General features: G+C 40.0%; 1 protein-coding gene across 3 annotated transcripts; it reads right to left on the bottom strand.

The window, feature by feature from the left end:
• Positions 1 to 948: 948 nt before the first annotated feature.
• On the bottom strand, positions 949 to 24,087 carry ophn1 (oligophrenin 1). 3 transcript variants are annotated; one of them, XM_019864302.1, is made up of 25 exons: positions 24,067 to 24,087; positions 22,111 to 22,278; positions 20,014 to 20,109; positions 19,314 to 19,375; positions 18,831 to 18,902; positions 17,999 to 18,100; positions 17,809 to 17,919; positions 17,193 to 17,297; positions 16,619 to 16,748; positions 16,407 to 16,507; positions 16,229 to 16,320; positions 15,171 to 15,249; positions 12,849 to 12,882; positions 12,712 to 12,774; positions 11,653 to 11,727; positions 9,868 to 9,952; positions 9,594 to 9,652; positions 7,934 to 8,039; positions 7,683 to 7,842; positions 6,906 to 7,062; positions 5,523 to 5,789; positions 5,291 to 5,429; positions 2,881 to 2,931; positions 2,299 to 2,347; positions 949 to 2,171 (listed from the first exon to the last, which is right to left on the bottom strand). In XM_019864302.1, the coding sequence occupies exons 1-25, from the start codon at positions 24,074 to 24,076 to the stop codon at positions 2,166 to 2,168; spliced, it is 2,379 nt and encodes a 792-aa protein (XP_019719861.1). In that variant the 5' UTR covers positions 24,077 to 24,087; the 3' UTR covers positions 949 to 2,165. The 3 variants fall into 3 exon arrangements, with proteins under 3 accessions (XP_019719861.1, XP_019719864.1, XP_019719862.1); XM_019864305.1 differs by lacking the exon at positions 24,067 to 24,087 and adding an exon at positions 23,964 to 24,008; XM_019864303.1 differs by lacking the exon at positions 24,067 to 24,087 and adding an exon at positions 22,433 to 22,776 and having other exon boundaries at positions 22,111 to 22,276.
• Positions 24,088 to 24,398: the final 311 nt, after the last annotated feature.

Below are 24,398 nucleotides of genomic sequence, written 5' to 3' on the forward strand. Positions count from 1 at the left end.
TCTCTTCATAACAGAATCAGTTTGCACCTCGCTTTGCGTTTTATGGCAAGTCATCATTTGAGGTAAGTTTCAGGAAGTTGGACAAGTGTGAATTTGCTGGTGTAAACCCTTCACCCAACTTGCGGTTAAGGCTGATGAGTGAGTGTCTTATATAAATGTTTATTTCAGAGAGAACACACCTTTCATACGATGGCAATTGGCTAACCGCGGTATGGATTGAGTCAAGCTGCAGGGTGTACTAATTGGCCTGAATTCAGGCAAGGAATTTCCACCAGCTCCTGATGTGGTTCCCTGGCGGGTGCAAAAAGTAGAGAGGTCTGACTGCCACTCTAGGTTGGAATGCGGTGGGAGGAGTGGATGTGAAAATAAATACAATGCCTGATTACAAATGGGTTTTTATAATCTCTGACCTTTCAGATGGGCTGAGAGTATTAAAAAGTCACAGGAATATGGCTTTAATTGAACTGGAAATCTACAGTTGTGTTTCACAAAATGAGATGGGGATACCACAAGGTAGAGAAGCGGGGCCGCACTGTTTATTCCTTGAGTTAATTTCTGGATATACAACTTTTCCTTTGGGTCTTTGAAAGGTTTTGTATACAAGCACAATGATGATTGATAATGATGTCCTAGAGTTGGCAACAAAAAAAAAGGGAAATAAAAGCATACATACCTGACCTGTCCCAGATCTTATCCAAAACCGCTTGTAGGATAGTGTTGTGGTCAAAGCTTGTTTTGGTTGTGACATACTCCCTTATGCCTAAACAGAACACTTAACATGCATGCACATGTCTGTGTCAGACTTAACGTTTCTGTTTACACAAAAACAAAAGGTGTCGTTCCAAGATACAAGTTCCCCTCCTTGCATCCCTTGTTAAGAGTAATGCCGTCATTTCTATCCCCAGTGAGCGATGTGCTACAGCTCCAGGAAAAAAAACAAAAGTGCAGTGAGAAAAAGAAAGCACCCCCCTCTTTATTTACACATCGTAAAATATTTTTTTCTCTCAATCAAATGGCTTGTTTTGTATCCATTTGTACCCATCAGGTCACCTTGTGAACAACAGTTCCTACGTGTATGGAAAACGTGCGAAGAACAAACGTGTTAAGAGTCAAGCTGTTTACTGTCACAAACAATGCTGGCTGTTATACTACTGTTGGGACAATCTATTTATCGAAAGCGGTCTAGTTTAAAAAAAAAAAAAAAAAAAGTGCTAATCTTAGCGTTGACAATTGTTTTGAATCAAACCATATGCTGCATGCACCAGGAAGGCATTCTACTGTTAACGTCTACTACTGTTGACAGACCAAAAAAAACACTGAGGAAACACTAAATATTCTAATCTCATCATACAACACAGGGGTAACAGGCATTTTCCCCCTTAAACAATACTTTTTTTTCATATTTATTTTCTTCATAAAAACAAAAGAACAACTGCAATTTCCAGGTTGTAGGTAAAGAATAAAACGTGGCAGATAAATATGAAACAATGGAGTTCAATATCACACTGTGTATCAACATTTGCTCCAAAGGCTTTTGGAAGTGCAAGCAAAATCTTTTTTTTTTAAGCAAAAGTTGACCTACAGAGGCAGAAAATACCTTTCACGTCGGAAATGTATTAACACTAATTATGGCCGATGTACGATGTGCAATCAGTGGAAGTGGATAGGTCACTGGAATTGAAATGGAAAATTAAGATTTCCCGTTTGCTTTTACAATTTGGTCAGTCTTGTTGGATATTCGGTTTGAAATTAAGTTCATATTACAATTTTCTAAACAAACGAACAAATTCAAACGAAATAAGTTTTGGATTTATCACAGACGGATGAGACAAAGGTTACGGATGGATAGACTAGAAAAAGTGCCCAAATGTTTTAAGAGCCAATTAGGAGTACCGGTACTGTAAATTCCAACAATGTAACACTGTAGAACAACTCACAGGCGAGAGAGACGTAAACGCCGAAACATTGGAACGATGTTCAGAAACAGGACGATGGCCTTGAACGCACATTCAAATGTCACTTTGCGGCCATGTTGCCTTAAAACAATTCAAACAAGGCACAGGAATTACTCAAGCAGTTGCCGTCCCACTCTTCCCAATGGCCAACGACAGGTCGGCCCGTTGATGGCATCATCACCTCCAGCTTCCAAAATGCTCCGCTCATCTTCAAGTCTGACAGGAGAGGAACACAAGACTTTTTAAGACTGTTACATATTTCACAAGACTATTTCAAAAGCAACAGCGCCGGCGGTACGGACTACGTTTGGCAAAAATTAAAAGATTCCGCTACAAGTCTTACCTCTTTTTTCTCCTGCGTTGCCGCTGCTGATGACTGGGAAGCCGGTAAACTATATAAGAGGAGAGACTTTAAGACACTGCAGACCACTACCACCTGTGGCCTGCACTCCCAAGTACACAAAGAATCCATTGTCCCCGTTGAAATGAGACGAGCAGAAAGTCAGAATGTCTGCTGACACTATAAGATGAACAGTATCACTCTTTTCATTTTACATTTGAAATTAAAATACCCAGTGCAGATTTAACCTGGCGTTGCGGATCTGGATGTTTGTTCCTTTGTACCTGCAAACGCAATTGTTTTTGTGAAAAGTCATCTGATATTACCTGGCCTGGCCTTTTGATTGGCAGTAATGTCTGCACAGTTGCAACGCTATTCACTTGCAATTGGACTGGAATTGCAGTGAACTAGTAGAAGTCGGCGACTTGTGAAAAACTAGTTGCAGAACCCCGCACACTGCACTACTGGTTGTGTTGTGCGGTCTGCAACTGCAATGAATTTATTTTTGTTACTCGTCGATGGTTTCATCTACTTGGGAGTATCGAAACAGACCAGGAAGGGAACATAGCGGGGATTTTTACGTACCTGCTACCGTGTCTTGAGGCATTCTCGAAAAATTTAGCCTTTGAAGCAACGCTGTGGGAGGAACATACAGCAATGTATTAATGGCAAATAATAAATATGTATTGTATACATATAGTCCTCTACTTTAGAGAATGGCCTCTCCCATTATTTCCACAAAACTGAATTAAAACCATGAATCAACTTTTCAACTATTGTTTTGTCTTGGCTATCGGCGGCAACTGCACTCAAATAGATGGATTCTGGTTTATTATTTATTTTGAAGATGTTTCATGATTACAAGTGATTTATAGGTCACAAGGGAAAGGTGACATTTGGATAAAATGTAGAAACGAGTCCAAATCTATTTGTCGTAGGATTTGAAAGTACAGAGCAGTTTAATAATCGGTTGACTAACTCATTTGATTCTGTGATTGTAGTTGCATCTTTACAGGAGGACTAAAGTGGTCCACACGTTTAAAGGACAAAGCAGTCAATTAAGCAGCCACCCGTGAGAGTAACAGAGTCGAAACGGTCAAAGGTAATGGTTCACTGTTTCCATCTGGGCTCCTTCACTCGTCACAGTCCAGCTGTGCAGCGCTGCTGTGCGGACGACTTCATCGCTCCTCTTTTTGAGCGATGAACGACAATGCAATCAGCACTCATGTCGACGGGAGGCTTTTGCCGTGTGGTTCAAACTTCCACGTCACGAAGAGTGCGCCAGGTCACGTATGTGAAGTTTGTGACGTTATGCACTTTTTGATATACCGTGAATGTCTCTTCTCCTCTCGTGTCCTGTCAATACTGCATTTTAATGCAACATTTTAGGACCTCATGTGGATACAGTACGCAGTATAGAAATTGGATGGCTGTTTTTAACACGCTCTCCAGTTTGAATAGCAGCTATTTTTCTCCTACTAAATCAATTATCACTCTCATCATTGTTGGCGATTCGCTCCCCTAATTATTACTCTTGGACAGTTGTGCGCATTGTTCTCCAATGACGGTAAACTGTCAACCCCATCGGTCAAAGCAGATGGCCGCCACACACATAGCTTGCTCTAAAGGAGTTCTCTCTGTCCTCATGAAAAGAGCCTTGAGTTGACTTATTTTGCGAGGCAACATAAAAGTCGAAATGTGCAATCGTAGACGAACATCATGTATCCCACCAGACATCATTTTCACCATGCGCCATATTCCAGACTTTCAGACTGCACTAGAATTACGACTTTTATTCTGTCTTTTTTTATTTTTGTATTTCAAAAAAAAAAAAAAAAAAAAAAAGAAAAAGACTCGTATAGGTTTAATATTTTTCATAACCTATAATCATGATTAGTAGTGAGCCACCGCTGCTTTGCCTGGAGTCGTTGGGATTTTTTTTCCATTGTGGAAACTAATGGAACCGTGAATTTCCACTGTGTTCAAATTAGTTATCTGTCTTTCTGTACTATAAACGTTACTATCAGTTTTCAATAACAAAGTGTGCTCAAATTTCAATACAATGTAATGAATTTGAAATTTTTTTTAAGCGCCCATGATGATACCTTGAATAACACAATTCTAATATTACACACACACACACACACACACACACACACACACACACACACACACCAAATCTTGAATGTAGGGATGGACATAAAGGCAATCAAAATAAAATCACAGATTATGCCCCTCAAATCTGGTTTCAGATTTTAATTTTTTTTTCCCCCCATCCGTTTATATGAGAAGAAGAATAACAACTGTTTGCTTTGCCATTTGGGACTTTTTTTTTTTCTTCGATACCAAAAAAACGCTTTGAAGCGGTCACCGCCCCCGCGGCATCAATTTCCTCTTGGAAAAATATCCCTTTTGTCAAAACGAAATCCTAAATAAATTCACGTCATAAAATGAGCCGTCAAACTAAATGGCTTGGCTGGTCCTGATGTCCCTTGCTCGCTCTCTCACGCTCTCGAGTCGTGCATGAGAGGCAAGGCAACGTCGGCAAAATATTTGCGGCTTGGAAACACATACCTCAGGTCAAACGTTTACAACATGACGATAAATAATCAACATGAATGGGCACCATGTCTTTGGCAAAGTGCATCGTGATTTACTCTGTGATTGCCTTCCACTGGGCTTCTTTCATGTCATACGGAAAACAATATGAAAAAGATTCTGCTCAAGTTGTTGGTTTCTTGGCGTGATTTAAATGTGTTATCGTCTTAAAAAAATTATTAAAAAAAAAAACATTAAAGGGGGGGCGGAATAGTCCCAAAATACAGCGTTGGCAACAATGCCTGTGCACAGGCATGTGGTTAGTGTAAGCAGTGCATCTCAGCAGGGATGCATTTTGACACTGAAATTTAGAAAAAGAAAAAAAACCTGATAAATACATTTTATCTGCCATCTGGCCCAGCCCTAAAAGAAGGCAATAAGGTGAGGGGCATCTTACTAGGATGCAGCGGATCCATCGTTGCTGGCTGCACTCTGTAGCTTCAGAGAGGGTTGCCTGGAGGGGGGCTCAGGAGGCCTAATCGGGGGTCTGGAAATTGGAGGTGTTCTGCCAGTTCTGCTCAGACCATCATATTCGCCTGCAAAGCAGCATATACAATTCTTATCATTTGAATACTTGCGTGACGTTGAGCTTTGAGTGTTTGCGGAATATTCCGTATTGGCGAGCGAACCTTTAGGAAGAGGTCTTCTGCCCTGGGCTGAAGTTACTCGACTCACGGGGACTCCAGGCTCTCCATTTGGCAGTGAAGAAGACTCTGGCCTTTCTACTTTACTGATATCAAAGTCGGCCTTACTGGTAGCTGCTCTGCAGAGCGGTGCTTGCCTGCGAAGAGGTTCTCGGGGAACAAGTGGAGTGCAGTTTGAAGATTTGGTCCTCTGCAAGGGAACGGGGCTCGCCGAGACGTCGCCTTCCATCGCAGAGTCGCTGCTCTGGCCATCTGTTACACAGCGGTGACATGACTGTAACAATGCTCATAAACTCTTTACGGGATGTTCGGCTTCAAATGACTACTCGGGGGTTGCAAAATTACAGGAAGTTGAAAAATTTCCATGGGAATTTATGGGAATGAACGGGAATAAACCAGGAATGTACAAAATTTAAGGTTGGCTCTTAATAGGGAACTTAAATATGATTGGGGAAATAAATTTGAGTCGAATCTTGACTAGAACCACAAGACTTTGTGGACGCCTGACAGGGTTTAGCAAAAATATAGAGGTAGTCTTGCAATCCTTGAGGGAAAGCTTTTTATTGATTTTTTTTTTTTTTTAATTAAATTGTGAGTTCAATTCCAGCTCCGGCCTCCCTGTGTGGAGTTTGCGATTCTTGAGTGGAAGGTTTTTTTTTGTTTTTTTTTTTTTTTTTTTTTTTTTTTTGCAATCAGAATAAGGAGTGGAGCTTTTTCATTAACATTTTGAATGGGACTTTTTTTGGTATTCTTTTTTGGGAAGGGTGTCTTTTTGTCAATTTTTCAAAGGGGTGGGTCAAGGAAATGAATAATATTAAACAACATCCATGCTTTTGTTCACTTTGCTTTTTTTTAAAGAAATCAGAATTGTTTTATCCAATCTCATCTTGATTCTACAACTAAAAACAAGTCACAAAGGAATTAGCTGTGTATGAAAATTAACATTCATCAAAACTACAGTGGTGGTGGTTTCGCAGAGCTAAGCTGTATCAACTTTCAAAATGCAGAGGGAGGACAATTTGCAGGTGCGCCAAGTACCTCCACCAGAGTTGTTGCAGTCCCACCCACTTAAGAAGAGGTTTAAATGGATGGAAAATTACACGATTTTGAATAAATCTGTGAGTAAAATGAGAAATAGAATACAATGAAGGATCAAATAAGATGGCGAGTTTTACAAGTAATAGCTGTATTTAATGGACAGACTAAATACACATTTTCTGTCCCGAAACAAAATGACACCCACAAGTGTGTTTGGTGCAGCTCTTCCAGAAATGTGTCCAAACATTGCAAAGTAATGGCATGACGGGATAATGATAATGATGAGGATGAAGATGATAACGCTGACGATGAAAGCAGGGTGATAATTACTCTCAATGTGCTGCGGCTGGAGGAAGTGCTCGTGACTCAGAGGTGGATAAAGACGAGGCGGCCGCTTGGAGATGGTGATGGGCTGCCGCTTTCTCGGGGTGATGCGTGGAGGAGGGATGGGCGGGGCGTTGCTGTCCTCCGGCTTATGACTGAAAATCTGTGATCACGGCAAAACTTCCAGTCAGTAAATTTATCTCCGCTCCACATTGTAGAGCATGTGAAGGAGCAACAGTGATGATGATACCAGAAATTCGACACTCCTCTGTACTATCAGAGGCAACTTAATTGATAGAAGAAGCCACTACTACATATAAAATTATAACTATGGTAGACTGTTGTAAAACGCAATATATGTGTACCATATACTATACTGTATTTCTATTGCTTGACGGCGCACTCCTGTCTCGCTCACTTACAGTAGGACATGGAAACGCGTGTGTGCGTTTGTGTTTCTCTGCGCGGGTGTTTCTCTCGTTTCCTCCGTCAGATGAATTGTAATTGGCTAGCTTTTGCTGTTCATCAACACCAAACTTGAAAGGAGGTATGTGGTTGGTTGGCCAGAGTGGCACATGCAGTGCAAGCGAGGAAAGTCCACATGACGGATATCATCTTAATTTTTGATTTTAATATCATGAATGTTCATATGGATACGGTAACAATTTTTTGCCCAGCCCTAGTACAGATGCATTTTTATAATAAAATATAAGACAGTATTTCTCCAATTAAAAATGCGCTTCCCCAAGGCAAAATGATGGTTTACGCTCGAGAAACGCGTACCTTTTTGTATTCCTCGATCAGAATCTCCACAACAATGTTTTGGAATTTGATGTCCAACATGGCGGCCACCGTCTCTTCCTTTGCTCTCATCAATGTGGGTCCGTAGATGACGGCCATGTTTGAAGCTGTCATGAGGTTGTCTTTGCTGTGACTGCACACACTGGTGATATGGATCACACTTTTTGAGTGTAAAATTCACTGTGACAATTCTGATATTAGTATGCAGGAGGACAAAATGTGCCGGCACTTACACAACCAAGTGTTTGAGAAGCATCTCAAGCATCTCCCGATTTCTTTCAGGTAATTTGTAGATAAGCAAGTGAATCTCGCTCAGTCGGAAGTCCAGACTGTCCGATTCTAATATAACAAAGGATATGGATACTTGGAATCAAAACACACTTAACAGACTTGCTATACCAAACTGAACAAGTTTGAAAAAGTCAAATGGTGCATTCAATAGAGCTGCTACTGAAACGAATTGTGTAAAACTGTGGGGTGGCTATAAAACTCAAAAGAAATAACATTACAACCAATAAAGCAGGGTTGAGTTCATCTGAGGAAGAGTCTTTTGAAGGAAACTAAAACCATCCTTCGTCTTGAGGCTCTCCCAGTGGGACATCTGGCTAGAATGAAAGACTTCTGCTATTAAAATCGGTTTTATGATGTTGACTAACGTTACTCAGATTTCCTTTTCCCCCCTCAAACTAATCAGCTGTCCTGCAGCTGAACTTCCAGCCAACGCATTCCAACCCAAGTGTGGATAAGACACTGGATACAAACGGATTCTCTTACATTTTCATTGACAAGACACACACCGTATGGTGCATACTGTACTGTATTCTCCCATCAGTGGTCGGCACGATGAGTCACTCACATTCGATGACGGTTGCCCTTCACTTCCATTTATTTGGGCTTGGAAACAGTTCTGGGGAAGACACGTGGCTGGATATTGGAGTAATGGCCGTGAATCCCAAAAATTCTTTTTAAAGTAGAATCGGTAGATCTCTGACCGCCACACTCTAGAGTGCCACCCCAACCATCAAGTGCGAAATTACACAACTAAATCGATTTTTTTTCTTAAATATCTACTTTAAAAAAGGTGTCTGATGAACTGTGATGTCATGAGTTGGCTCATTTACATAATAACTCCCTGACCAGCGAGTGTGGGCAAAGATCCAGAGACGCTTTCAACTTCACTGCCAGGCGAGTCTAGCTCCACCCATAGGTGCAATGCCCCGGCTATCAGATGAAAGCTAAAAGATGAGCAGAGCTACATTGAAGCTTGCTGGATGCACAGACTACTGTTAGCTTGTGATAAGTGACTCAAACTTGATTGCTCAGCGGGAAAAGTTGTTGACTCAGTGGTGGAGTGGCGTATTCGTGTTTCGTGATGGTCACAAAAGTCAGACTTGGCCAAGCGAGGCACACAGCTGCCCATGTGACAAGAAATAGTGTGAAAAGTGAGGCCTAATCCTTGATCCTTGAGGTATTTTGACCAATGCATGTTACAAGACATATTACTGAAACACCTGGGGAATGTTTTCAATTTCAAAAAGAACACAAGATTTCTCCTTTAAAATTGACATAAACAAACAACATGTTTCCCCCACTTTGCAGCTATAACAGCTTTCAGTCTTTGAAAATGCTCAAAAAGTCAAGGTATTCCATGCCAAATACCTCCAATTCTACCTTTATGGAGCTTGCTTTGTGAACTGGGGGAGAGAAAATAGCCTTCTCTAAAGTGTTACCACAAGGTGGAAGCAAAATGTCATGATTGAGTTTCATGAGGAGAACAAAGGGGTCAAGCTTAATTCTTCTTAAGACTTCTGTTCATGTTGTGTAAGGGTAGTTCAGATCCTGAACCCAATTCAGGGGGTTTTTAAGTAAGGGTCTTAAGTTGATGTGCCTTACTTGCAGCTAGAACGAGGTCTCGGTGCAGATCGTAGGTCATCAGAGGTTCAGACAGACTTCTGCGAATGAATAAAAGCACTCGTAAAAGGATCAGAGCAAGATAGGTTGACAGTAACCGCATGGCAAAGAGAGCAGCACTCACTCAGTGGTTTACTACCACAGAGGAAAATAGTCAGAGAAGCACATGCATCTTGACCCAGAAGTGCACATGTGAACGTTCGGTGAAAATACAAAAAGGATCAACGAAATTATCGCTTTTCATACACGTATGCACCTTAAATAGAACTTCATTGCACTGGTGATAGTTTTAATGTCCCAGTCGCCACAATGCAGGTCCACATCCCCGGAGTTTCCAGGAGCTGCAAAGGAGCACAAAGCAGCAGATGAGGTGTTACAGATATTAATGATGTGCTACACTAGATACATGCTAGGTCTAACACCATCTAGTGTCAAGGAAAGATATTTTGTCAAAGTAAGAAAAGTGTAAGTGTGAACAACTGTGATTATCACTTGTAGATTTGGTCTGTTTATTGCAGCCGATAAGTTCATCCTCCACCATCCCAAATTTGGTTCCAAGCATTCATTATTGTTAATGATAGAAATATGTAACGTGTCAAATGTACTCATCCTCCCTCCACCTTTCTCTGCCCTCTGCCCGTCTCAGCACAATGGGGTGCAGAGCCTTCAGTCGCTCTGCCCCCAAACTCTGGAACGCACTACCACCTGACATTCGTAATATTGACTCTCTTTCCATATTTATCACCCAGCTCAAAACCCACCTATTCAGACTTGCCTATCCACCTTAAATCTTTTTATTTTTATTTTTTACTTTTTTTACTTTTACTTTTTTACTTTTATTTTAAATTTTATCTGTAGTTTTATTATTTGCTCTTGGTTGTACAGTGTCCTTGAGTGCTATGAAAGGCGCTTGCAAATGTAATCTATTATTATTATTATTATTATTATAAGGTCTCACTGGATAACAGAATGGACACACACCACAGAAGCAAAATGCTTTATAGTCACCATTGCCATTGTTGTGGAGACATTATAATATCAACACATTTTACCTTTTATTTTCACATTTTTTTTAATCAATCAAACTTCAATTTTGGGACGATATTGAAGTAATAATGTTGAAATCACATTTTAAGTTAGTTTTTGATTTTAAACCCCACACATGGAAATTACGCTTACAATCAACAGTAGATTTTGTGTCATGAGAACCCAAATGACACACATGCGGGCATGCAATGAGAAAGCTAAGCCACGCACTGAAACAGTACATCCATTGGAAATTTAAAAAAAAAAAAAAAAAAAAAAAGTCAACAGTAGGTACACCTGTATGAATCAATGAGCTCCAAATCAGAGTTGTATCAAGTTTGAAGATTGGAATTAAACACTGTAAAAGGGGTCCTTGGGTAAGAACAGTGGCAACCTAACCCAAATTTGTACACAAGTATTAAACTCTAGCTTCCTCACACATTCCAATAACATTGATGCTTAGGTTAACTGAAGGCGAAATGAAACTCATTTTTGTCGCCGGCCTCATTGTATTTATGGTTTCACTCACAATGCCGTTCTGATCGTGAAACCGTATTAATGTTTCATCTTCCCATCCGATTATTAGCAGCTGCCTTTTTACACATTTTGGTTTCAGGTATTTGTGTTAAGAATACATTCGTGAATCTGATTAATCAAAGCTCAATATGGATTATATCTTCGTGAGTTTTTTTTTGGTTGTTTTTTTTTCCCCCTGAGAGAATACCAACAACTTAGGCACTAAACAGTTCATTGTTTGCCAGATGCTTGGCGAAAAATAAAATAAAAACAGTTCATGAAATCGGACTGCCACACATGCATCACATCTGCTTCTCTGTTAACTTCACAAAGCGCAATTTGTCAAGGCAGCGTCGCCTGTGCAATGCGAGTCCGTGGCTAACATTCTACTCATGACAGAAGCTGCGGAACCGTTTGTGTTTTGTAGTCGGACATGCGAGGTGCATCGAGCAGAAGTGTGAATGAGCGGCAAATCAGGTTCACCGGCTCATATTCTTACCAAAGAAGGCATTGAGAAGTTTCTGCACTTGGATGTTGCTGCCAACTGTTCGATACACACCCTCTTGTGTGACTCCTGCAAAATGGGGGTGGGAAAGAGCGTGAGTTTGGTCTGACAAAAAGAGAAATGGAAATGTACCACATGCTTCTCCACAAAGATAGACAGACAGATGGTCTTCCTCATTTAGGAATGTGGCATTTAACTACTTTGTCTGGACTCAAACAAAGGGACATGCTAAATTCCTATAAAATTATTAATCTGAAAACATGTGACTTATTGATCTGCCTTGAAATGCAGATAAATTATTTACTTAAGTGAACACATTAACAGCAGCCCGCTGACTTAGTGGTTAGCACATCTGCCTCACAGTTCTGAGTCATGTTCAGGGCTTTGAGTCCCTGCTCAGCTCAGCTCAGAAGGAAACAACTGACTGACACTATCATAGCAGTTCTAAGATACCGACGGCACATGTATGCCCCCTGGCTGTGATCGGCAGTAGTAGCTCTGCGGTGATCATTCAGTGCTGATTGCTTACTAAGGATGATACAAATACAATTAGCATCGCATGAGGAAAAAAACTGACAGGAAGAGCATCTTCATGGCAAAATCTGATTGATTTTGATGATGTCTGACATCTATAAACTAATTTGATGCTGTCCATGAAGCCATTATCCGTACTGCTTGTCCTCATTAAGGTGTGCTGGAGCCTATATTGATAGACTTTGGGTTAGAGGCGTGGCACTTACCAGATTGGTTATCAATCGCAGGGCCATATTCTTTGACAATTGAGCCTTCATACCCACGGATAATGTAGTGTCTTCATTTAACGCTAACATGCATGGTTTCGGAATGTGAGAGAAAGCCGGAGTATATAACGTAGAATCCAATTAACATCAGTTTTTCCCCACATAAGAATAGCTGATTCTAACCATTCTGGTTTCTGATACTGCCATGACACTACCCTGTATTTGAGAGGCCGCATGGGAGGAAAAAGAAATGAGTCACTTAAGCCTTGTAGAGTAAATCCAAACAAAGAGATTCATATGTGATACCACACACCTTTTTCTTCCACATAGTTGATGCACTTTCGCACAAACTTGAATCCAGTTTCATTGAGCTCCACTGTTTGGAGAAAGAAAGGTCAACTCAAAGCATTCTTCACCACTGCCCACTCAGCGTAATAATAGCCCACTTACTTTCCGCTTGCTTGTGTATCGGGGAGTGATATATCTGAAATGGGAAAAATGACAGACTAAATACAACACTGGGACACAACTATGAAATGGTATTTTCAACTCTCACCAGGGAGGGTTTGATTGTAAAACTTGTTTATACATTGTCAACATATGTTGAAAAAGAATGTGCTACTTGATATCTTTTACTTTAAACAAATTCACGCGGAAATGAAAAATCTCTGACTGAAAGAGCAACATGGCCATGACTGGCAGCAACACAATTGAACATATGCTAAAGACTGCTTCACAAATGTATTAGACCATCACGCTATTTGTCTCAGAGACCATCCCACCACATGAAGTGCTTTCATGCACACTCTTGTTCTCGCCATTTTAGACCTGTGAAAAAGAATAGAGCAATTTCAAACGGAATTCCCCTTTTTATAGAGAAATCTGAGCAGGCTTCTCTGAGATGCCAGAAATTAATGAAGTATAACACTGAACCAATAAAAAACATTTTTTTTCTGTTCAAGATTTCTAGTGTATAAATATTATTTGTAAGAAAAGAACAATAATGGGCATTTCAAATTTGTTTCAGTTTTTTTTTGTTCAACAATAAAGTAGATTACTTTTATTGGTTTTATTTTAATTATAATAAAGGTTATATTGCTAACATTCATGATTATAAATTATACTTAATTATTTTACCATTGCAAATAAATAAAGGCCAGCACTCTAGATGCACTCAGACAATGTAAAACTGAAGCACAACTGAATATCAGATGGAATGAAAAATCATCAAAAGGAATACTGTATGTAAGAAACCGAAAAGTATTTTTTACATGCCAATTAACTCTCCACCAAAGCAATTCTACGAGCATCTACGCAACCAGCTCAACTTGTTTAACTTATTTACAATGGACACCGGACTGTTGCAACTTCCCTGGCAGTGTGGCTGGTTATTTCGAAAAGTACACACATTTTGTGGGACAAAAAAAAGTTGTAATTTATAAATGCTATCTATAGGTTTGATCACATTTATTTTTTCTTCCTTCTAATTCTCGTAAACACTACTTTCTTCTCATAATGATACAATTCAAAAATTGCAAAATCACACCTGGGGTAATTGGATTATTTTAAAGACTTATTGGAAGAGCACACACATCCGTCCAAGATTAATATCTGCTAAGTGGGTGGAAAAAGCCTTTGGCTATAAAACTCACGACTGACTGAATAATTGAGGAAGTTGCAAAGGGAAAGGGCACCCAAAAACTTCTCTTTTTCTTCTCCTGCCCCATATCGTGACAAAAACTGTTTACTTGTCTACAGCTCAGGGGCATCCATCACACTACAAACCACTGCGAATATTTCTTTATGGGACAACAAATGCAGGAATCAAATGCTCTATTTGTTACCACTTAAGAGACATAAAAATTCCCATTGTGTGACTTGGTCTATGAGTTAGGACTTTTGACAGGAACCAGGTGTCATTCTGAAACACACTTAAATTTGAAAGTGTCCCACAGACTCATAGTGCTGTTTCATAGTGCTAATTTTGCCAATGACCACCTTGCTGAACTAACTTGATCTGTCCTCTAATGGTTTCAGAAGCCATGATTAGCCAAGAAACGAACACAAAAGCATTTCTTCTTTCCGGTCCACTTTATCCTTTTTTAGCCCACATAGTTCATTGAAGCGACACATACAAGTTGGTGTAATTTCATAAACAAGTAATCGACGCGTTGACAACTTGAATCATTTTAAGAATATTTTTTTTTTATAATTTAATTTTACCCAATGAAATGAACTGAAATCTCTTTAATCCATTACAGCCAGCCCCTCCCCCCACCCATATGTTTTTTTGGCAAGGTGTTGTTAATGAAGAAAAATAGCACTGTATTGTGTAAATTCATAACTAAACACTGAAAGGGAATGTAAAGCACTAAACTGGTTTGATCATTTGAAAAGGGTAATTCCTGTATGTACTGTAGAATTTGTACATTGGATCTGTGCCCCTAAGGGGTGTGGCCTATTAAGTGGCATCAATAGCCGAGTTGATTCATTTGCATTTGAGTGTCTGGGTGTGTGTTGTGGACCAAAGCAGCTCCTTGTAAGTGTTGTTGCATTTCTGTTTGGCTGATTGTGTAGTTCAATAAATAAGTCAAGATATCACTTATTTAGAGTGTAGATAAATAAGAGCTTCCACACAGACTGGAAGAAGACATTGGCGACGGGGGAGTCACTTGTCTGCCTGCTTTACCACCTATTTTATTTACTCAGTAGTCCAGTTCCAGCAAATATTTATTGGAGGAATAACCTAAGATGAGACAAAAATCAACTCACAGGTTCTTTTCCGTCCATGGCCTCCATCCACAATTTCCTGTCTCCCTCCGAGAGAGCCTGGAACGTGACGGGCGTGTTTCTATGGAAACAGTTACAAATGCCATTAAAAAGGAAAAGGTTGCAATTAAAAGATTCAGCTAGAAAAAGCATTACTTGACTATGATTAAGTTTAGCATTTAAGCTCTAGTTAAGCCTTTGAAAGCTGGACCTGGATCATCTCAATGCTTCAAATATGATGTTAATGCAACTTTGATTAAATCACTATTACAATAATGGAAAAAAAAAGAGCACAAAGCAATGATGCAAATCACAAATGTTTTTCTGGGTTACAACTTCTTTTCTACTACAGAAGCAACATAACACTTGAAACTGAAGCTAGCAGCCATGTCAGTAAATTAACTCAAGCATCACTAATCAACCAACTGTTGACACATAACTTCTAAATATATGTTCAACAGTAACATATGTATAAATACATTTTTATTTATTACACAATATAACAGAAATATATTCCCATTAAATAAAACGTCATTCTGTCATTTATCTGGCCCGATATTGAATGAAAAGTTACTGGAAGCTGCTTTTAATAGTGAGCCGCCAGGGTGAGTTTCTTTGCAAAGACAGTACTGCCACCTTCAGTCTCTCATGCAAGTTGAGATCTCATTACGTTGTTAACATGGCTCGAAGGAGTTGCTCAACATTACAGGACACGTGCATGCATCATTGAGCAGTCATTTAAACATTGAAAAACACCCCCGCAACAAGCAAGTGTCTCAGCCAACTCCAAGTCATTATAGCAGAGCCATGTGTTTATAATGCATTCTGTCATGAACGAACTTGATGAGATAAATATGAGCTTGTCTCTTTCCTCTTCCTTTGCGAGCGCCATTTTTATGCCATCAGTTTCTGACGCTTCGGGAATGTTTGGGCTATGGCCCATTTCACTCTCACTCCCTGTCCTTGGAAAACCACCTGGTCCCCTCAACAGTCGCCTGTTTACCCCGCGAGGCTCGTCCGGGCGCCCCGTCTTACACGCCCAACACATTTGCTTCACAAACCTCTCGTTAACTTCCACGTCAAAACAAAAACGCTTGTCGATGGAATCTGTCTTCCGGCGCACACAAGATTTCAGGGTCAGCTGCGTGGGTCCCTGAAGGGAATCATAATTGCAATATGGTCAAACATTAGAGCTCTTTTTGGTTTAAAATGTACAGTAAGGATGCTGTAAAGCGACACCTGCTTAGTGGTAGGTTTCTGTTCACAAGGAACCATGACCAGCAGTCTTCCCTTTGTGTGATATTTGCAGTAGTATTTGACCCACGTTACACCGAGGGCCCCTGTTGGGATGGAAACAAAACAGAGCACACCTTGTCCAAATTTGTACGAGGGGTAATTTAAACAAGCTTGACCAAGTATCTCACTCCTGTGTAAACACCTGCTCCACTTACACTTCTCCTGACAATACAGATACCCAGCCATGGGCAGCCAACTGGGCCTTTTGCAGATCTGCGATGAGTGTTTCATTCGCTTCATGAGGTCCTCCATCTCCTCACGAGTGCTCTCATAGTGGTTCCTCGTCTGCGGGCACAACCACACGGAGCTTGATGGGATTCTTATTAAGGGTGGATTGACATTTAAAGTCTTCATTTGGGATTTAGTGTCCTTATCAGATGTATTTTCAAGTTAGCCATATCCCCCTGACATCACTAAGTGTTTACAATGAACATGTGGGGGAAAAAAATAAAGAAACAGTGTCCAGAGTGAAATAGACTCCAGGCAGCTAAGTAAACATGCATTTTCCATACTGCTTATCCTGGTTAGGATTATGTGGAAGATGGAAACTATGCTAGCTGACTTTGGGCGGAAGGCTGGGTACACCCTGAGTTGTCATTTATTGTTGTTACTTGTCACCCATCGGCATATTTCAGTAATGTCAGGTTACAGATGACAACGCCAATCTGATCTGTTTGTAGCTGGTGCAGTCACATCAACAGACAACTGTTGCCAAGGAAGTCCACTTGCATTCTGCAGGCTGAGCTGCAGCTCTTGCTTGTAGGGCATGAAGTCCTGCGTCATCTCCACCGTTAGGTTGTTGAGGGTCAAAACGCTGTGGAGAAATGCCAGTACCTGCACAACAAAACCGGAATGTAAAATTTGCCACTAAATGATTTTTGTAATTTGTTTGTAGTTAACACACTATAAAGTCTCGTGATGCTTGGCCTTCAGAACAACCAGGGAGTTGGGGGGGGGGGGCAGTCTCCCTTTTGCAGCTACAATAGCTTGCACTCTTGTTCTAGATTTCCCCTCTTAATTTCCATTCTAGTTCATCTCAAAAGTGTTTCATGGCTTTGGAACCAGGACTCTTAAGGCCTTCCATACCAAATCCATGGTCCATGCTGCTTTTCTTTGTGCACTGATAAACAGTCATGTTGGAACAGAAAAGGACTTTCCCCAAAACTGTTCGCAAAAAGTAAGAAGCAGTTGGCCAAAATGTCTTTGTAAAAAGATCAATTAAAATACAGAGGAAGTAACTTTTGATAATGGATTAAGATGTCTGTCAATACTTTATTTACAAAGCGTGTGTGTGTGTGTGTGTGTGTGTGTGTGTGTGTGTGTGTGTGTGTGAGAGACGACTCACAGGCTCCACCACGTCAAACTTCTTCCTATCTTGGACCTGATGGATCTGATACACATACTCCACAGAGGACTCGTAGAAGGTGACTCGCTCTTTACACAAGATCTCATCAGCCTGTGTGGCGGGAAAAGACAAATGAAGCCACAAAAAAGGGCCGAGCGGTGTCGCTTTCACTCCAACAAATGTCACTAACCTCTTGAAGTTGACTCTCCTTCTTCTTAGCAGAAAGATTCAGGTGCTTGTCCAGCTGGGAGTAGTATCTTTCACCCTCCTTCTCAAATTTTTTCCTCTTTTCCTACAGAAAACAACATGATTCAGTGGCTTATGTTGGTCAATTGCATAAAAAAAAGTTACATTTTTCCAGAGAATGTGTCCAAAAGAGTTTTTTTCCAGCTACAAAAATACTCGAGCTCATAATTTCCAATACCGTACTTACCGGTAATAGCATTTCTTTTATCCACAATGAAAGGGCTTCTAAGCCTGTGCTGGCAAAACTATTTGCATCCAAGAACGATTTCTATCACCAAATGTGATTAATCATAACACTATCTGCTGAGAGGATCAAACATACATAAATGCCTTTAAATTGCGACAAATGCCTCATTACACCTTACAAAAGTGTACAGAGGGAATCAGTGATGGGGGAAAAAAATCATCAATAGTAATCAAAGGTGATGTGACAATGATATAATCAAAGTAAATTACCAAGCATGTCCCATTTCATTGACATTTTGAGTACATAAGGGGTGTAATAGCTCCCAAACAAAAGTCTGGTTGAATTTGAAAAGAATGCTTATTCGATGGATTTGATACCCACGAACCAATGCTTTACTCTTTTCACAATCAACGTTAAATGGGGAAATATGTGAGTACTGTTCTTCATGTTGCCACACGTATCCTCACAATAAGTAATGGGGAAGTAGCTCATGGCATCCTGTTTGGCACCACAAAGGATTGGATGCATGCTGTGTAAGCATTTGACATCAAGCCCAAAGTGACACAGCAGAAGACAAGACAACACTCACTTTTGTTAAACCTATTTGCTCCTTTCTGAACTTCTCCAGAGGCTTGATGAGCAGATCTGATGCATTCTGAACCTGGAAAGCGAAAACATGGCATTACTTTTCAATCCTAAAATGTGTCTTTCAGTCAAATTTTGGCAATATAATTTCCAAAAACCTGTGTTGTTGTTGTCGTTTGCCCCTATAACTGACGCATTGTTTTCAGCACGGGGTTAGCACATGACACCAGATTTAAAATTACTGTCATTTAGTCGGCAGACAAGCCAGTCGAACAACATTTGCTTCTAGTTGTAATCCACCATAAAAATACCATAGCATGACAAGAGCAAAGGAAAACATTCAGGTGCCAACTAGTTTATCACACCCGGAGAACATGTAAACAACTTGCAATGAAAACGATTAAAATGCATATTAATGTGTCTGTCCAAATATCTAATGAAGGTCCGATAGAATGCGGCGTGCACATGGAGGAAATTGATAACCCACCAGCATCATCCTGTCGTGCTCCGCTTCCTGCAAGAGTCCCGCAAACTCCTGGAATGACTGAGCTGCGGATGAAAGGTCAAAGAACGCTTGGGAAATACACAATCAAAAGGATGTAATATTCATTTGGTGGTTTGTTTGCTCCATGAAAGTCCAAATATTAGACACAGCTATCAGTATGATGCATTGCAGTTCTACAGCAAGAGTAATAAACACGTTTGCTCGGTCGCTCTTGAGAGTGTGAATCAAAAATAGCAAATAACATCTCTTTATTTATTCGAGATGTCCAATACCAATTTTTTCAGACCGACACCAGTCTGAGTATTCACTATTTGAGCACTCACGACAAGGGGTACTGATACCTCTCGTACTTTTGACGTATATTTAATTTATCATTATGACAAAATATTGTGAACTACACCTTTCTTTCTTAAGCAGATGATGATCCGCCAACGTCTCAGACTGCCGCAGTAGAGTGCCAACTATTGCCAAGAAGAACTTATTCAATATCAGATTGTCTTTGCCTAAAGCATTGGTCGGTGGTATCAGCAGCCTTCACAAGTACCAAGACTTAAAAATAAGGCCAGTATCAGCCCGATACTGATAATTGGTATCGATACTCGACCATCCCTATTTAATACAATAAATAATAAGTTCAATGGGTCAGTTGATAGGCAACCGACGATGATATTGACTAACGTACCGATGTTGATCTCATCATCGGTCAGGGAGTCACCAATGAAGTCGAACTGGAACACATTTAGAGTCTGCGAGAGCTTCTGCACAGCCAGAGAATAACCTATTGAAAGATACACAAAGCCTTTGACATTCATCCATCCATTCAGTTTTTATAGCGTGTGTTCTTATTTGGATCATGGGTGAGCTGGAGACAATTCCGGTTGACTTTGAGTGACAGTTGAGTACACTGAACTGGTTACCACCCAATCACAGGTGATATGTAGCCAAACAGCAATTCACCCTTTACACCAATTTGCTGCACCTTTATAAAAAAAAAATAAAAATAAAAAGCAGGAAAAAAAATCTTTCCACTGCTAAGCATGAATGACAACAATGCAAAACATTGTATTTCAACTTTGAGGCCAGCATCATTTACAAAACTTGTTGGAGCAGTTGAGTGACAGATGGTGTTTGACTACATTGCATTCAAATCTTTAGCGCAAGACAAAGTTTTGGATCAGTCAGGGGTGTGGAATCTCAGACAGAGCATTTCATCCTGCTCGTCACGTAAAAACAATAAAACCTAAAAGGAAATGATCTTCAAACCTAAAACCCCACAAATTCTCATTATGCAGAAGAATAATACAGTTGTTCAATCACTGCATCACATTTTTCGACACATTCCATTGGGATCCTATGGGAAAAAAAGGTTCCTATTTGGCTCTAGGTTGCCTTTTTATTTTTGCCCAGATAGGAAAGTCAGCAGGAGCTAGTATGTGGTCAGTGTTAACCCCACTACATCTGGCTTTCATTATCTAAACAAACCTGGGTCTGGTAAATCAATACTACAAGACTTTTTGGAATCGGGATCCAGTAGCATATTTGAAATCATCCTTTTAATCTACTGAGATCTGTGTGTGTGTGTGTGTGTGTGTGTGTGTGTGTATGCTTCACTTCTTTTTTCTTTAATTCTTCTTTAGTCAAGAACATACATCGTGTGCATAGATGCACGTGCAGTTGCAGCTCAACGACAGTTGTCAGCACTAAAATAAACATTAACATTGGTGCATTCAACAAAAAAGACATTCATTTTATGCCCAGAAGTGTGCCAACACCAACAACAATCCCACTATTTGTTTGCGGGTGCTACAAAATGGGATCTTGGCATGGAAAACAAAACCAATGTGTGTAGCTTCAGGGGGGTGCCACATTGACCCAAATGTAGCCATGAACTGTACCCTGATCTCATTATTTATTGCACATAAATCTATACCATAACCTTGAAATGTATGGGAGTTGGAGGGGGGTATTTTATGCGATATAAAAGAGATCTATATTAACTGGCTGATTAATCGGGCACTTTTCTTGGCCCAAAAAAAAAAAAAATCAATATAGGTCCGGCCCTTTAAAATACATCAGAAGCACCAAACAAATATATTGATTAATGACTGAATTAAATTAATGTGTGCATATCGCGACAGACGTGTTCTGCTACTCAACTTGGCTGCAACACATTTTGCTATGACCAATCAAGAGTGTTATAATGGTGATGTCATCGGGGGTCAGCGCTCTGGCCCAGTGAAGATGATTTTCAAATAATATATAATCCAGCACTACTGATTGTGAAGCACCTGACCAGATTATGTTGACAAGGCAGCACAGAGAGAATGAAATCTGATCATACAAAAATATATTAATAAATAACACACAGCCTAGAGAAATAGTACGAAATGAAATCAATAAACTTCTACAAAAAGTGTAAACAATTTCATGAAACATATACTACAATTTAGTTCGTTCAAATGGGTCAGCAAAAAAGGTTTTGCATGCCCTGACCACCATCGAGTAAGACTGTGTGACTCAACTTGACTACGTACTTGCTAAACCCAAGTCATGACTTGCTTGAAATTTTGTGGTGACTTGACTTGCTTGTTTGTTTTGCTACAGTAACAGTAGTTAAATGTGCAGGTCATACATTTACTCCCACCTCTGCCAGAATGTGCTTTGTTGTTGTAATTGGGGAGCACTAGCACCTCCCTAATGTGTCTCTAGCACCATAGCAACGCATCGTGCAATCTTGCGCGAAAAGTGCTCAATTCAAACAAGAGGATAAGATACTTACCTTTAATTGCATTAATTACATTGTTGCCATCTTTTATCAACTCTTTAAGGAATTTGCTAGTTCTCTCCAGCTCCAGCTCGTAGCACTTGAGCGTCTCCCTAAAGTCAGGACTGTCCGAGTAGCAATCGCTAAACTCCAGAGGGGGATGCCCCATCTTGCTTGTCGTCTCTCGAACAAAAACAAACACAAACAAGATGATTGGAACAGCGAATTTGGTTTTCAAGCAGCTCTCAGCTCGCGGATAACTGCACGCCGCTCATTGCCGCCCAGCTTGAGCAACCATGTTACCCGTGGGAGCCTGCAATGGTCGCAGGTCACTTACCAAGCCCAAGGGGGGAAGACGGACGGCGTGAATTACTTCCTCGCTTTTCCGCGACTGGCAGACTCTTTCCGGCGTTTAGTTACACGAATCTTCGCCCGTTTTGCCACTTTTCCAGTGTTGTGATGTCGCTATTAGAAGAGCGGCTGGTTTCATTTTGGACACGTCCCATTCCAAAATGTATTGCATTTTCATGAGTCATATTTGGCATTCTGCTGTCATCATTTTTAGTCAAACTCCTTAACAGTCGTTGTACGGAAATTTAAATGTAAACTGCAAGCTTACAGGTGGTGTTATTTGTTTCTTAACGCCAAGGAATAGTACAAATTTCGGACAACGCGAAATGGAACGCTACCAATCAGGGCCGTGACCAACACATTTTTTTATTTTTTTTTCAACACACACCCCCAGGAGGTTCTTAAAGGGCCCGCTGCAAAACGAATGGCAAGCTAATGGCTAGCCACTGAATATTTAAAATGTTTTGGTCAGATTTGTGAGGATTTAAGTATTTATTTTTCTGACAATGTGTTACTTTTACTCCCTTCATTTGAAATCACATATCTGTACTTCCGATGATGGGAAGCTTAGGAGAAGCAAGACATTTCGGAACTATAAGCCTTATTTGCGATGATTTTGCTGCTGTTGTGTAGTATTGTCTTATGTGTTGCAGCAAAGCTGTGTGTCGGATTTTGCTGCTGTTGTGTACTACAGTATTGTCTTATGTGTTGCAGCAAAGCTGTGTGTCCAGGATTTTTTTTTCTTCTTCACTATACTGTATCACCGAAACATATTTGTGTGCCGAGAACTTATTTATTTAGTTTTTTTATTTGTCATTATGCCAATTTCAAAACAGGCATTTGCAGGAAAAAATATTTTTACATTTCTACCTACATTTGTACTGAGTCTTTTCTTAATTCACTAAAGGATTTTAATCAGTACTTATACTGTGCTTTTACCCAGGTTTTTTTACACATCTATGTGTAATTCTACTAAATACAGGATGTGACTACTTTTGCCACATCTACTATTTGTTCAACTTTTTTAAAGTTAATCAGACAAGATTTTTCTTTTCATCTTGCTTTCACATATCACTAAAATGGACGAGTTCTGATCCATTGCTATACCTAAAATTACCTCTAGATGTCCTCCTTCAAACTGAATCGAATGGCATTCATTCATTCATTCATTATACAGGATGAAGGAAATCGGTTTTTTTATTGAGCATAGTGGTGAAATAGAAGTATCTTTTTGCCAATGAAAAGCACAGAATAGTCCGCTGTCTTGCCAAAGGTATGATAGCCCATGGTCATTTCAAGAAAATCACTGTACTACTTTACAAAGGGAAGTTTCTGTCAGGAAATTGAACCAAGAGAGCAGTCATTAAACCAGTTAAACTGCTATGAATAGAAAAGGAGAAAAAAATAATTGTGTGGCCAACATCATCCCTTGACTTCAACACCATTGAGAATATCCTGAAAAACTCCTTACGTACTTTTATTTTTCCGATATGTGTTTTCAGAGATGGGCACTTTACCCTATTTTGCCGGTCAGTCCTTCGTCAATATTCAATAATAGTTCTCCGTTGCCGACCGTCCTCGTGCCCACCACCTCTGCCCAACAGACGAGACAGCACTTACTTTGCTCCATACTTTAGCGTAGCACTGCTGATTCCATCTTGAATGGCGCCTTTTGCCACAACCTCAAGCATTATCATAGACAACATTAACATTACATATACAAATATACTTTCTTGAGTACGTCGACGCCGCAGCCGTTTTGGATGTGGCAAAGTGAAGCAAATTGTGAATATGCTTCCTCCATGAAGATGTATGATCAAGAAAAAATTCACTCCATTAATATGGAATTATTGGTTTTGATTATATGATGTTATCCTGGTTCAAAGTTATGATATTGTTTGTGGAATTCATATGTAATATTAAAGCCACATACAAAATGGCGGATTGACTGA

The sequence above is a fragment of the Hippocampus comes genome, unplaced genomic scaffold (genome assembly GCF_001891065.2).
Source record: "Hippocampus comes isolate QL1 unplaced genomic scaffold, H_comes_QL1_v1.1 scaffold57, whole genome shotgun sequence".
NCBI classification, from domain to species: domain Eukaryota; kingdom Metazoa; phylum Chordata; class Actinopteri; order Syngnathiformes; family Syngnathidae; genus Hippocampus; species Hippocampus comes.